General features: G+C 42.8%; 1 protein-coding gene across 1 annotated transcript; it reads left to right on the top strand.

Moving 5' to 3' along the window:
- The first annotated feature begins 1712 nt into the window (after nt 1–1712).
- On the top strand, nt 1713–14887 carry ogdhl (oxoglutarate dehydrogenase L). The gene is made up of 22 exons (XM_068567875.1): nt 1713–1937; nt 2312–2482; nt 3286–3388; nt 4859–4974; nt 5052–5206; nt 5707–5853; nt 5935–6025; nt 6098–6277; nt 6385–6513; nt 6930–7109; nt 7197–7349; nt 8007–8109; nt 8248–8376; nt 8839–8989; nt 11912–12039; nt 12113–12291; nt 12445–12516; nt 13138–13263; nt 14074–14146; nt 14245–14408; nt 14506–14660; nt 14764–14887. The coding sequence occupies exons 1-22, from the start codon at nt 1713–1715 to the stop codon at nt 14885–14887; spliced, it is 3054 nt and encodes a 1017-aa protein (XP_068423976.1).
- Nucleotides 14888–15742: the final 855 nt, after the last annotated feature.

Below are 15742 nucleotides of genomic sequence, written 5' to 3'. Positions count from 1 at the left end.
TCACTCCATCTTTGTCAGGCGGCGAAATCACTACAACAAATGGCATTTCAGTTCATAATTGCCTGACCCTACGTTCGCCAGGTCACCCGGAGATCAACAGCAAACACAAATGCAAATATTGAAAAGGGAAACACTGAGCATTACTGTGTCTTGTTTTAGACACAATGCATAGAGAATACACTATTTTTGTTGCTTGGTTGTATAAGAAATTGCTGTGCATTATATGAATACATATTTTAATCGTTAAATGTAGACATGATGCTGCTATTGAAAGGAGAGATAGACAAACATTTTTATGAAGAAATTTAAAAAAAACATGACAATGTTCTATTTCATGTGCTACCCTGATATTTAGACCTACACTGTTCTGTTTTTAGATCATCTTGCAACTGAAGCCCACTCCATTTTCCCCTTTCCAGTGTCGTGTTTGTCATGATTGATAATACTGTTCATTCTGTGCCAGCAAGTATGAATGATGAAAATCTAGATGAGGAGGAGGGAGAGCAGGGAGTTGGGGAGGGAGGCATGGCAGAGGCTGGAGAGAGGGAGGGCCAATTATCTTATTGTTTAACCCACTCAAGGTATAAGCCCATCAATCTGAAACCACTTGCTCAAATGACTCATGTTCAGCCTTTATAAAAGTTTAATTGCCTTATATAATTAACACTGAGGGGAAAGACATATGCGTGCTGTAACTTCGAGGGAAAAAATGACCTGTCTGGATGAGAAGTGTGTGCAGGGACTCATAGATTACGGTAAGTAGTCTGATTATAACATTGATTGCTGTGACAATAAAACCCCACCAACAAAATAATACATTGATTTCTGTGTCTGTGTGGTTTTTTTTAATTAAAGATAATGAAGTGTTGTTCTTCCTTTGTATCGCCCTGAGAAGGTGTGTTGGTCCGTCACCTCGGCACTATCGACACCTTTGGGTGCAGCAGGCTGATCACTGTACACACGAAGCACCACCTGACACGCGAGGGGGCGTGTCAAGCAGTGCATCCACTTGGATCCGTCACCTTCTCTGATACCTGTCCTGCTTACATCCTCCAGCGATGATAATAAGACTCTACGGTAAACAAACTGTAATGTATAAAAGTAAAACGTGTAACATTTTAAACAACTGCGCTATTTCCCGTGATGCCGCGCGACACTCAGAGACGAGGGGAGATTATGAGGATTTATGTTGACGTTGAGGGATTAGTGGCCATGGGGAAATACACCCAGGATAATATAGGCAATGGTTTGCAATTGATTTCAGCAGTGTAGCTTGAAGGAGCGTGTAAAACATCCCGCAGGAAAAGGTGAGAAAGTTAGTAGTTGTTAGTTGCTGCGGCTGTCACACTGTGACGCGCAGCCGCAGAGACTCTGCGCAGAAACAAACGCGCAGGCCGTAACGTGGCCGCAATTAGTCTTGCACAGGTTTTTCAACATCACGTATATGTCGCTTCAATCAGTGGGAAGCCCATCAGAAGTACATGTAAAGGTCATTTCATTCACGAGGTGCGCAAGAATAGTGCGACATATGCGCTCTGCCTTGTCACCTGCAATTTAAGCAGCTGAAATATTGCAAGTGTGACGTTCAGAAATGTGTCATTCAGAGGTTGTAATGCACCCTTTTTCTGCGTTATTTCATAAATTGCCCATCAAAACATCGAGATGAATTGTTGACTTTCTCTAACGTCCTCCTCCACTGTGCCTCTCCAGCTATGAGTCCGTTTCGGGCGTTAGCGGGTGTGCTGAGGGGCGGCTGTGTTGGAGGGCGTCAGTGGCTGCGATGGTGTGGAGATGGCCCGGCCAGGCGTGGCTGGGTTGATCCCAGGAGAGGCTGCTCCTCCGGGGCTGCACCTGTTCTCTCCGCGGTGGCCAGTGGCTCCAGCTATGTGGAAGAGATGTACTTTGCCTGGCTGGAGGATCATAAAAACGTCCACGAGGTAACAGTTCAACATGTGCCACTGCTTTCCACATTAGATGTTTTTTTTTTGCCCATGAATGGGCATTTTCAGTGGGGACAATGTCCAGCACACATTACTGGGTGGGAGTGGGTTTGTCAGCTACATTATGAGCTACTGTAGCCAGTGTTGGTCTTGAAAAGGGCACTTAATAAATGTGCACTATGATGTGCTTGTAGCTCATTTGCCTGAGGCATCTACAAATGGAGGCTACTGCTGAAATGTCTTCCTGTCCAGCGTTTTCTCTGTCCCGTCATCTCCAACCTAGCAGCCAGTAAACAGCAGTGATACTCTTGCATGGTTTGTGTTTGCAGTGAGCCTGTTTACCTCTGGATCTTTCTTTCTGTGTGTTCTAGTCTTGGGACACATTTTTCCGTAACATCCAGGCCTCCAGTCCGTCTGCCGAGGCGGTTAAGAGACGCCCCTCCACTCTGCTCCAAGGCCCAGCGCTGCCCCTCTCACCAGACATGGCACAGAAAGTGGTGGAGGACCACCTGGCCGTGCACAGTCTCATTAGAGCCTACCAGGTACTCCTCAGTTGGCCGGCCCAGCTGTGACACACACACACACACACACACACACACACACACACACACACACACACACACATGCACATCAGCTATCAGCTTGTATATAATGTACATTTATGTTATTTACAAATTAAACGATGAAGCACGTATCTCATGGGCATCCGTTTAAATTGTAAAGCAATGTCTGTATACAGAATTAAGATGTCATCCTCGAGCCACAACTGGCTGACTATTTGTATCTCTGACGTGTGTGAAAAATGCATCAAACAAAATCCACTCGACTTGCCGCAACAGATGCATCTGGCAATGAAAGCTGTTTATACCGTATGTCTTGTATTAAAAGGAATACACAATTTGTTTGTCACTGCACAAGGTTATGCAAATTGCAAGATTAACTCTAGCCTACTTACCCTTGCTGCTTTTTGAAAACTGGTAATATCAAAGAGACTACTTAAACAAAACAGGTGGTAACATTTCCCCTCGACCTCAAATTAATTCAAAGAACTATCTGAGGGATTTATTAAATTCTGTCTTTTGGCAAAGGCGTCACTTTTTATTCCCAGTTTGCTGCAATCCTGGTGGGAATGTGTATGTGTGCATATGGACATAAAAGCACTCCCTTGGGGCTCTTTTCTTAGAGAGGCTGACCTATAACTGAGTGTTAGCTTATTCTCCAGCTGTTCACACTCAGCATCATGATGCTAAATCTTATTCTTTCCTATCTGTCACTTTCTCTGACGTAATTCTCCTCAACTCTACTTTTCTCCCTCCTTCACATCTTTGTCTGTCTCCCTGTGTAGATTCGTGGTCACCATGTTGCCCAGTTAGACCCTCTGGGAATCCTGGAGGCTGACCTGGACTCCTTTGTTCCCTCCGACCTGGTCACCACTCTCGATAAATTAGGTGAGCCTCACAACCCCAGCAATCGTACAAAACACATCACACAAGCCTACCAAAAAACTAAATCGTGAGAAAAAGATTGTCATCATGTCTTAAGTAGATTATATTCATAAGTATTCGTAATACTTATATTTTTTCATTTTATAGAACAATGTTATCCATTATTTCTAACTAAGCGCATATAGAGTTAAACCACAGCCAGTGAATATGCTAATCAGCTTCCTACTATAGAAGTCCTTCCTTCTAATTACCCCAGGATACTTGTTTAACTTACAGATTTCAGTCATAAGCATAATTATTCTCATTTGCCGGTTTACTTCAAAAGCTTATTTTGCCTTAAAAAATAAAATATCTGGATTTAAATGTTTCCTCCACTTTAATACAATAATAATAATAATAATAAAAAAATAAAAATACAATATATACAGGTGCATCCATACACACTTTATACACACCCGGGGTTGTATAACTCCTCGTCAGACTTGAGTGTTAGTGGTATTTCAGTATAAAAGGCCCCATCATGTTTCCCCACATAGTCTGTATACTTGCTGGTCAGCCTAATGCTGTCATTAATCTCAGGCCAAGCTCGTGTCAGTCTCAATTTCATTTAGCGGACTGAGAATCGGTGGATACGGGACGGCCACTGAAAGCGATCGAAGTCTACAGTAATAGATGAGAGAGAGAGAGAGAGAGAGAGAGAGAGAGAGAGAGAGAGAGAGAGAGAGAGAGAGAGAGAGAGAGAGAGAGAGAGAGAGAGAGAGAGAGAGAGAGAGAGAGAGAGAGAGAGAGAGAGAGAGAGAGAGAGAGAGAGAGAGAGAGAGAGAGAGAGAGAGAGAGAGAGAGAGAGAGAGAGAGAGAGAGAGATTGTTTCTGTTGGCTGCTGTTATCGGTGATCATTGTGTGTCAGGACATAGCGTTGCATTATGTATTGCTACCAGGGCTATAGCTCCCTAATGAAAGCTAATGACAGCCTCGGTGGCCCTTATTTGGTCAGCTGATAGTACAAGTCTATTTTTGGCCCTCTTCGTCTTTGCTGTATTCCTAATATGATTTGCACCTGTCTCCTCTTATGTTGCCTGAGATCTTGAGCTTGACCAGCTCTCTCAGGTGGGCTCCGTCAGCCCTGAAACTTAAGTGGTTCTTCTGGTACGGATGCTGTATCGCCACAGGTCCTGCTATTGTACTTCCAATAAACACATCCTGGAAGTTGTTTTTACTTCATAACTAAGCATGTCAAAAACAAATTTACTTTGATCAAGATGTAAATTAATCCCCTGCACTGTTTGCAGAGAGCATGATTGTACCGTCCTATTCGTTAAAAAATGTCTATTCCAAAAAGTGTTCGGGCTACCCTTTCAATAAGATTGCAACTTCAGTTATGGCTGCAGGTGATAATTTGGGAGGGATTATTTTTGGCAAGACGTATTCTCAAAAGCCTTCAACACACCTGTGTTTCCCATGGGGTTATCCTAGGTTTCTACGGTCTTGATGAGTCTGACCTGGATAGACGCTTTCAACTTCCCCCCACCACCTTCATCGGAGGAGCAGGCAACACTCTTCCTCTTAAAGAGATCATACAGAGACTAGAGGTATTTTATTTGTTGATGACGGGGAGGGGGAAGCCATGAAACTGTACAAAGCTATTTTATCTGTTTGTTTTTTTCAGACGTCGTACTGTGGTCACATAGGAGTTGAATTCATGTTCATTAATAACGTGGACCAGTGTCAGTGGATTCGTCAGAAATTTGAGACTCCAGGAATCTTGCAGTTTACTAATGCTGAGAAGAGGACTTTGCTAGCCCGCCTGATCCGATCCACACGGTCAGCAGTGAATAAACATACACTGACTTACACTTTGATGACAGCACAATACCTCACTTTTAGTTATAGCTCACAACAGGGCCTCACATAACATTAGCAAAACACACACATGCATATATTTGGAGAGATAAACACCCTATTCTTCATGTGAGCTCATTTTCACCTTCGATGAATGATCTCAGGAGTTACTGGAGTTTCCTAGAAGTGATCTGTCTATTGTTACTGTGAATACATTTCCTATTGTATGTGTGCTTGTTGTATGCTGTTGCAGGGTTATCAGTCCTATTAACACACACACACACACACACACACACACACACACACACACACACACACACACACACACACACAGGTACTGAAATACATTCTTGAGTACAAGTTCTCTAAACCGTAGTTTTGTTCCCGTAATTATTTTCGGTACAAAGCTTTTACAACATCGTTATCAATCAGTCGTAGTTAGCAAAACATGAACCTTACATCTGAACATTTTTCATGTCCAGGTTTGAGGACTTCCTAGCCAGAAAGTGGTCATCAGAGAAACGTTTTGGTCTGGAGGGCTGTGAAGTGCTCATCCCTGCCCTTAAAACCATGATTGACAAGTCGAGCGCTGCCGGCATCGACAGCGTGATCATGGGGATGCCTCATCGGTACTCGGTATTACACACGTCCTTGCATTTTAGCTCAATCTGTGCTTGCAGCTGACTCTTGTGTCTCCGTATTTCATTTAGGGGTCGACTGAATGTGTTGGCCAACGTGATCCGTAAGGACCTGGATCAGATCTTCTGTCAGTTTGACCCCAAGTTAGAGGCTGCTGATGAGGTAATGAACTACAGGTGTGCGTGGAAAAGTGTCAGAGGAAAGCATTTCATAAACCGCTCTCTTCACCTGTAGGGGTCGGGTGATGTTAAATACCACCTTGGGATGTGCCACGAGAGGATAAACCGTGAGACAGACAAGAACATCACTCTGTCGCTCATGGCAAACCCCTCCCACCTGGAGGCAGTGGATCCAGTGGTTCAGGGCAAGGCCAAAGCTGAGCAGTTCTACAGAGGAGACACTCAGGGAAAGAAGGTAATACTGTACTGGCTTGTTTTCTGTTCGGTGGTGTAAATATAGATTTTCATGAGCGATACATTGTGCTACTCTGTCCTGTTCAGTCTATGATGTGATTTCAACAGGTGATGTCCATCTTGTTGCACGGCGACGCTGCTTTTGCTGGACAAGGAGTTGTGTATGAGACTTTCCACCTGAGTGAGCTCCCCTCCTACACCACACATGGTACGATCCATGTGGTGGTCAACAACCAGGTATTGGAGTGTTTGGTGTCATGTGACCTGACACATTTACCAATTATTAGAAAGCATATATTTTATAATGTACTCGCTTGTTATGACAGTCTTACTAATCTAATACTAATGATTTTACTGTTACTACTCGATCTTTATTACTTCTTTTAATAACCGGGGTGGACAATAACTCAATATCGCCTGGCTGTGATCATATTATTTTATTGATTTATACAAATCTATTGTTTAAATGCAAAAAAAAAAAGAACTAAGAAAAGGAGCTGTTAAATGTTTTGTTTTATGAATATACATACATACGCACTATTTCACAATGTTAGTCATAACACATGTGCGTGTTTTGTTCTACTGGACATTATGCCAATACATTCGCATGTGTTATTTGGCTCTAAATTATGTCAAATTGTGACTGTCATCAGATTGGCTTCACCACCGACCCTCGAGTGGCCCGCTCCTCTCCCTACCCCACCGATGTGGCTCGGGTTGTCAATGCGCCCATCTTCCATGTGAATGCCGATGACCCCGAGGCTGTCATGTACGTGTGTCGGGTGGCTGCAGAGTGGAGGGCCACCTTCAACAAGGATGTGGTCATTGACCTGGTTAGTTACAGCCGAGTCTTAATGGATTCACAGGAAACACGACGATAAGTGCACACTCAGACATGATTCCTGCGTGTGTATTTACAGGTTTGTTACAGGCGGTTTGGTCATAATGAGATGGATGAGCCCATGTTCACCCAGCCGCTGATGTACAAACAGATCCATCGGCAGCAGAATGTGCTGAAAAAGTACTCCGACAGGCTGATTGCAGAGGGAGTGGTGACGCTGCAGGAATTTGAGGTTTGTGATCTAATGCTGTTTGCACTTGTTAAATATACTGTATACTGGTGGCCGTTACTGTATACTGTTGTATTTGGAATCACCATCCGGGGAACTATGTGCATTAAATCACGCCTAGATATTATCCTAGCCTTGGAGTAAATGTGTTGCGCCAGCACCGCTGTGTTTGAGTTTCAATTTACTGCCTCAGTTCAATCACCTCGCCTCACAATCCCTCACATAGAGAATATATTGCTCAATGAAGTTGAAGTACACCTCAGTTTCTTGCACCATTCAATGGAATTGCTCAGGCTCTTCATCCAAAACAGAAACTTTGATTGTAACATCCATTCTGAATTTTTTTTTCATATCCCGATGTCAAAGAAATACTTCCTGGCTTTTGATGGACATTGTTTTCTGCTGTGTGGCCTGCTATTTGGACTCATCTGTAATATTGCAAGGCAGAACCATTACTGCCAGTGGAGACTTCTCTCCTCCTAATATTTCTCTCTCTCTCTCTCTCTCTCTCTCTCTCTCTCTCTCTCTCTCTCTCTCTCTCTCTCTCTCTCTCTCTCTCTCTCTCCATTCCGTTTACACTCAGTGTTGGCTAGCTGTAGTCTTTTAATTTAAGTAATTAAACTGCATCAGTTAATTTGTGGCGTTTGTCATTGGTTGCAGGAAGAAGTTGCCAAATATGACAAGATATGTGAGGAGGCATACACAAGATCCAAGGATGAAAAGATTTTACACATTCGACCCTGGCTCGACTCCCCCTGGCCAGGTAAATTGATCCTTTGCAATCAAGTAATTCAAGTTAAGAAATCAAATCTTTTGATTTACTTATTTTTCTGCGGATACTTTCTGTTCCTGCTTGAGTGAAGCGCTCTCTCTCTCTCTTTCTCTCTCTCTCTCTCTGTAGATTTCTTCACGGCTGAGGGAGAGCCCAGGAGCATGAGCTGTGTCCCCACCGGACTGGATGACGAGGTCCTGCAGCACATCGGCCAGACAGCCAGCTCAGTGCCTCTGGAAGACTTTAAGATCCATCCTGGTGAGCTGAGTAGCTTTGTGCTGGAGAATAGAGCAGACGGAAATACCTGATGACAGTCCTACTGACTGTCCTACTGATATGCTGTGCTAGAAATCTACTCAATGACAGAAGCGCCCATATTACTGCAGGATACGAGATACATGCTGCTGAAGGACCAAGAGCCTTGAAACACTTAAACCTCAGTGCCACGATTACTTAATTTGTTGTCTGCAGCGATGATAGTAAGTCCATTAAAGCAGTTCACCTGTAAACACATCCTTTTCTAACAGCAGGTGTTTAGCCTGCATAGCTGATTTGGTGCACGCTATAACAATTAAGACTGCCACCAGAGTTTTTAATGTTATTTACAACACAGTGCGTCAGTCCATTGCTTTTTACGCTCGCTTCCCCAGTGCTCTCCTAAGAAATCACGTGGTTTCATTTTTGTTTCTCTGTCTGCCTCTGTGTGCGGGGGTTCTCCAGGCGTGTCTCGTATCCTGCGTGGTCGAGCTGACCTGGTGAAGAATCGGCAGATGGACTGGGCTCTAGGAGAGTACATGGCCTTTGGTTCCCTTCTCAAAGATGGCATTCATGTACGTCTCAGCGGGCAGGATGTAGAGCGCGGCACTTTTAGGTGAGTGCATGTCAACCCAACTGTAAAATCAATGTTACCTATTCAAGGATCTATATGAATCTTTTTATAAACATGTAGGCCTTCTTGCGTCGATGCTCCCACACCAGGGCAGCATCTCTTTATCTCTTTTCCACCACAGTATAATAATAAGTAAGTGTAGTCATTGAATAAACAGAGCATTTTAGGAATATTGATTTTTAGCCCTCTTCATTTTTTCTTCAACTTGAGAGTCCTTGAGAAGGACGACTGTTTCTCAGTGGTGAGCAGGGTTGTCCTTCAATCAGAGGATCGGCGGTTCGATCCCCGGCTCCGCTAGCTCATGTCGATGTGCCCTTGGGCAAGACACCTAACCCCAAATTGCTCCCACAGTTGCGCCTACGGTGCGTGAATGTCTGTGAATGTTAGTTAGTCGTGATGGGCAGGTGACACCTTGCATGGTAGCTCCTCCCATCAGTGGATGAACGGGTGTGAATAGGTGAATGATGTCATGTAGTGGTTAAGTGCTTTAAGTGCCCCCACTCTCGCTCCCATTGTTACGCTGTCCTATTACAAATACAGGCAAAAATGGAAAAATAATAATCTAAAAAAAAACAGTGTGGCCCAGAATTAATTGAGTTGTATACTCATGAAGAGTTTTGTTTATTTGGATAACACTGGATTGTTATTGTAAAATATCTTACCATGCTGTGATAATGATTACAACTAACCACCCATCCTAACAATGATGTACATGAATATTGTCCCAAATGGATTGTTTTGAAATCAAATTCGCTCATTTGTTGAGCCTGGATGGACATTAAGGGTAAAGAACAGTGACCTAAAAATAGTGATTTAAGTAATTGGGGGTTGTCTGACAGATAGAAGACATCAGCACAGTCTCCTGGGAACTGTGAAGCCCACGTGGTGTTGTCATTGTATGGAGGGACGAGTGACACATGAACAAAACCAGCTCCCCCTTTCACTGTGCCTGTCTCATCTGTCCCCTATCATTTCTCCACCAGCCCATCTTCACTGACACCCCCCCCCCCCCCCCCGCCCCCTCTCCGCTCACAGCAACATACATCACACTAACTAACCAGAGGCAACGGGGCTTTTTCTTCTGCCTCACATTTACTACTGACATCTACTACTTCCCTCCCGCTGTCCCCTCAGCACGGTAATTTGCCCGGCTGACAAAAAAAGACAGCAGTCAAAGACTCCACCCTTCATCTCCGCATCACCTGTTGTTCATTTAAATCTTCCGTGTCGGTTGAGAGTCGACATTATGTTATTTGTTCTCTTTCCTATTGTACTTAAGGTATACTTTACCTCCTTTTACCACCTCTCACTGCTTTTTTCCCCACCTACACTTTTTGTCATCCCCCACTACTCTGTTTCCCTCCATAGTTCTTAGCAGCTGAGCATATTGGCATGTTACAGTCGAGTGGGTCTGTTTTCGTTTCTGTGATGTACGTAACAACGTGCACTAATGGATTCTGTCGTCGTGTTTGGGTGGGTTGCGTGCGCCGTGCACCCCTTTCCCTGACTAATGGGGCCCCCAGGCAGAGAATGTGTGAGTGTTTCTGTGTATGAGAGAGAAAGAAAGAAAGAAAGAAAGAAAGAAAGAAAGAGAGAAAGAAAGTAAGAAAGAAGAGAGGAGTGGGCACGCAATTTTTGAAGCAATCCCAGAGAAAGACCTAATTCTCGTGAGGATTTTGCTTCCTCTTTGGATTGCATGGAAGTGGTTCGAGAAAATGAAATGTGAAAGTATGTGCGTTATCTCAATTAATGCTGGATGCTCTTGATTTTGTTCGTTCATCAACAGAAAGTGCATGTGCAAATGTGGATCAAGGATCAAACACAACAATTATGCAGTACATTAGATGCCTTTATTAGTCCACAATTACAGGTGATGTTATTCAGAGGACTCAAATTATGAAATATATTCTTCAAGGTGGTAATATATCATGTTCAAGATAATAATCAATAGATTTTGGTTATTTCCTGCAGTTCTTCCGCCTGGCCGTTACATAACCTTTCGCACTGCGTGCGTGTGTGTGTGTCTGTGTGTATAAGTGCACGTGAGTGTGTGTGTCTGAGTGAGAGAGAGTGTAGATGTCATTAAAGTGATGTTAAAGGGGTGTAAGTGATTGTCTGATCGAGCTGGTTTTGAAAGCTGATTCTTGCACTGGGAGCGAGCGGACTGCTAGAGTTTGTTAACGCTTGGTTCTTTGCTCCCATCAACTCCTGTTGGGCCTCATACTGACTGAAGATGGGTAGAGTGGTCTTCATTGTGTGTCTGTGTGTGTACAATAAGAACCTTTTAAAGAAAGGATTTTCGCCCGGTTGTTTTCACCATCTTTATTTAAGAATGCTTAAGAGTCTTTTGTGGCAATATCGGTCTGCTGTTAAAAATACTACACTTGGATTTTTGTCCTCTACTTTAAATAAAAGTGGTGAATCAATGTGCTAGAATCAATAATTCATAATCATCCAGTAACTTTTTTTAAAATAGACAATTTGGGTAAAAAAAAAAAAAACAACATAATTGAATCATGAATACAAATAACCATGTTTCAGCTGAAAACATTTTACAGTTTTCTATAACATGTGTCACAGCCTCTTACATTTATTTGTGTAGTTATGTTTTGTTTATGTCCATTTTTATCAATTAATCTCAGCTCAATGTGATGAAATATCTCAACAACTATTGGATTGATTCTCACGGTCCCCAAAGTATGAATCCAAATGACTTTGTTAAGGTTTGCATGCTAACACACTTAATTGTATACGATTTAACATAGCATGTTAGCATTTTTATTGTAAGCTCGAGACACAGCTGTGTCTTAGTACACGCTCACATAGCCGATAGCGTGGCTAATCTCCTGTTTCTTTCTGCTTGTTAAAGGCCTTTCTGTCTTGGCCTCTCTTATGTTTTTGCAGTCACCGTCATCATGTTCTGCACGACCAAGAGACGGACAAACGTATGTGTGTTCCCATGAATCACCTTTGGGCGGACCAGGCTCCTTACACTGTGTGCAACAGCTCCTTATCAGAGTATGGAGTGCTGGGTAAGCCACAGAGCATGCTTTAAGTTCATAAGTCGTTTTTTGGAGCTCCATATAATGATGCCTGTGACTGCAGGTTTTGAGCTTGGCTTCGCCATGGCGAGTCCGAATGCTCTGATCCTCTGGGAGGCCCAGTTTGGAGACTTTCACAACACAGCCCAGTGTATCATTGACCAGTTCATCAGCCCGGGTCAGGCCAAGTGGGTCCGCAACAATGGTATCGTCCTACTGCTGCCACATGGGATGGAGGGAATGGTGAGGAGGAAAAATAATGCAGTCTATACAATGTCATTCTGGAGTATTTACAGATGAATTTAGATCTTTTTGGAATAAATGTTTTCATGTTATTCAACTTCCAATTTGTCATCATGTGCTATACGCTCTTCTTCTCTTCTCTCCTGTCTTCAGGGCCCAGAACATTCATCAGCTCGACCTGAACGTTTCCTGCAGATGAGCAAAGATGATCCCGATCACTTCCCTGTATGTTCACATGTACAATTTACATTATGGCTCTACTGATTACCAATTTGAGCAACATCAATGTCTAATGCAAACACTCTGAGCCACCACACAGTGTGCTGCAGTTATTACCTAATAGCTTCCTGTTTTATAGGCTATGCTGATGCATGACCACTTAAGTGATGGCTTAAGTGATGATTGCCAATTTCTCCAGAGCTGAAAAGTCTCTTCATTATGGCCTCCAAAGAGTTAGTGTTCAGCAGTAACTCAGGTCCCAAGGGTGCCCTGGTATGAGTGAACGTTCAAGGAGGGAGCCACAGTGGGCTGTATCAGCAGAAGCTTCCCAGATTCATCTTCAAATGGGATATTGATCAAACTATTTGCGGGAGCACACAAATGGATTAGCATTATCTGTCTTGTGCCTGCCTGCGTGCGTGCGTGCGTGCGTGCGTGCGTGTGTGCGTGTGTGTGTGTGACATACACTACACTGATACAGTCATGCACTACATCTCCTGCCAAATTATGAGAAAAAAACACATGTGAACTCTGTAAATCAGCAACTCTACATTAAGACACATTTCTGTATTCAGAATCAATATCCTTCATGATGCCTTTGTAATTCTTTTTTCTTTTTTTTTTAAGGTGTTCAGTGGAGATTTTGAGGTCCAGCAGCTGTATGACTGTAACTGGATTGTGGTGAACTGCTCCACACCTGCTAATTTCTGTCATGTGCTTAGGCGGCAGATTCTGCTACCATTCAGAAAACCGGTAAAGTTTAACATCGTCTTTACTATATTGTATGTATGTCCAGTTTGTGCTTGTTTTGTAATTATTGATTTCATGTTTTGAAATTCAGCATATATTGCATTGAAGTTACACACATCCAGTTAGCCTACTGCTACTAAAACATCCAGATGGTCATCTGACAAGACTTGCTAATGTATTGAGGACAATTCATTATTTCCTTGCGGACATACAAAGCAAAATTCACAAGAACACATAAGAGCCACAAACTCATTCATTGCTTTAAGAGATAAACTGTCAAAACTAATATGTTATCATATAATTCTATACAAAAAAGGTAGAGTAGAAATGTGGCTCAATATGTAATTTGAACCTCTAAAGTAGAGCTAGTTTCAGTATAAAGTTTTGGAACGTAAAGCGTTTCTCTATTTGTGTATATGCACAGTTCTTTTTTTCTTTCTCTCACAGTTTTCAGCCCAGTGAAAGTCTTAACTGATCCCCTGTTGCACATAAATGCAATGCTTTGCGAAGCATGAGAAAATGACTTCCTGAGCAAATTAGCGAGGGGGCCAATAGGGGATAATATTGTTTGTTTTTATGAAAAACTCTGGACTTGGTCGACTGAGCACAAAAGGTTTTATTTACTTGATTTTTAAAGAAATGTTTTGTTTTCCCAACACTGATGTTGCATGCTATATGCCGGCAGCAAATTAGCGTGAAAAGAGATCAAAACTTTTTTCTCTTGACTTTTTTCAAAGCGCGCAAAAAAGATATGGATAACCGAATCGATCTGTTGTTGTCAGTGACAGGATCTTTTTCTTTTTCTTTCCACAGCTGATCATTTTCACTCCGAAGTCTCTGCTGAGGCACCCCGATGCAAGGTCCAGTTTTGATGATCTCGCTAAAGGTGGAGTTTGACTTTTTCGCAGTAAAATGTGACGTAAAAATATGTTATAAATTTCGGTGGACTGCATTGGTGTAACGTATCATATTCTATGTGTGTAGGTACTAAATTCAAAAGGTTGATTCCAGACGTGGGTCTTGCGAGTCAAAACCCAGAACAAGTGAAGAGGGTGATTTTCTGTACTGGCAAAGTCTACTATGAACTGTCTCGAGAGAGGAAACGGCACAACATGGAGAGAGACATCGCCATCATCAGACTTGAACAGGTGTTGAATCCCTCAGCACATGCCATGCACTGGCAAAATAAGAGTGATACAATGTCATTATTTTGTCTTCTACTTATTATTCAATTCCTCTTCTCAGATCTCTCCATTCCCATTTGATCTGGTCAGAGCAGAGGCCGAGAAATATACCAACGCTGAGCTGGTCTGGTGTCAGGAGGAGCACAAGAACATGGGTTCCTATGATTACGTCCGGCCGCGTTTCCTCACAGTGGTGGCCAACAGGAAGCCAGTTTGGTAAGAGGTTGTGTTCACTTGTCACCTGATTTGTTTATGACAGAGGGAATTAGAATACTTTGTTTCGAGGATAAGGTAACAAACCTTTAATGTTTTATTTCAGGTACGTGGGACGGGACCCTGCGGCTGCTCCAGCGACAGGGAACAAGTCCACCCACCTCAATGAGCTGAAGAGGTTCATGGACACAGCGTTCAACCTGAGCGCTTTCCATGGGAAGGACTTGTAACTGAGAACTGGAACAGACTGGAGGTGGCGGTTCATCTCCAACCGTTAGGGTCTTCTCTTTCAGCTTTCTGACAATCTGTAGCGTTGTTTATTTTTTTGTAAATATAGTTCCAACCCGTAATAATCTTATGTGAAAGAAACATCGACAGCGCTAACTGGTCCTTTCCTGGATGAGACAGCAGAACATTTATGTTTATTGAGATGCTCTCTATGTCAGGTTCAGTAAGCGATCGGTGTTCAAACCCGATCAATAATAGCTCGCAGTCTTTCACAACCTGCAACAACTACGATGTGAAAAGCATCATAAAGCACAACTAGGCAAGAGAAAGGGGAAAATGTAACGCACTGGTCCACCCAGGGGCCTCGCAAGTTCACCAAACACTGTGATATGGGATAGAACGACAGATTGTCGTGCTCTGACCAGGTCCCACGTCAAGTGAAGACTAGTCGTTCTTATTTGTATGGCCTCAAATCACCCTTTATAACCCTTTTGTTGTTATACTTTCAGTTCGAATAAGCGGCAATCTGCACAAAACACCTCATTTGTAGGATCAAACCTGGCCGATCACCTGTAGTCTGGAGCTACACTTTATTCAGTCAACACTACTCAGTGCAGAGCTTTTACTATGATGGCTTTTAACAGAATAAGTACAATTTGTGTAAGCGCCACAAAGTCTTGTCTAAAGAGATTTTTAATCAAGCTTCTAAATTGTGCTACAAACTCTAACACCAACATCAAGTAGAAGTCGCATAATTGTTACCCACAAATACACTATTTTCTTTGTTCCCCTAATAATAATAATAATAATAATAATTTCAACTTATATAGTGCTTTTGTTAGTACACAAAGACGCTT

Source organism: Clinocottus analis, unplaced genomic scaffold (genome assembly GCF_023055335.1).
Source record: "Clinocottus analis isolate CAN_PGR_092001 unplaced genomic scaffold, fCliAna1.0.p SCAF_8, whole genome shotgun sequence".
NCBI lineage: Eukaryota > Metazoa > Chordata > Actinopteri > Perciformes > Cottidae > Clinocottus > Clinocottus analis.
Note: the sequence above shows the minus strand (reverse complement) of the source record. Positions and strands in the feature narration are given on the sequence as shown.

What these genes read in the sequence shown, in the direction of transcription:
- ogdhl (XM_068567875.1), top strand. Translation starts at nt 1,713, where the DNA reads ATGAGTCCGTTTCGGGCGTTAGCGGGTGTGCTGAGGGGCGGCTGTGTT. An exon ending in GTCTCATTAGAGCCTACCAG is followed by an intron (nt 2,483 to 3,285) that starts GTACTCCTCAGT and finishes CTCCCTGTGTAG; the next exon opens with ATTCGTGGTCACCATGTTGC. An exon ending in GTAGAGCGCGGCACTTTTAG is followed by an intron (nt 8,990 to 11,911) that starts GTGAGTGCATGT and finishes ATGTTTTTGCAG; the next exon opens with TCACCGTCATCATGTTCTGC.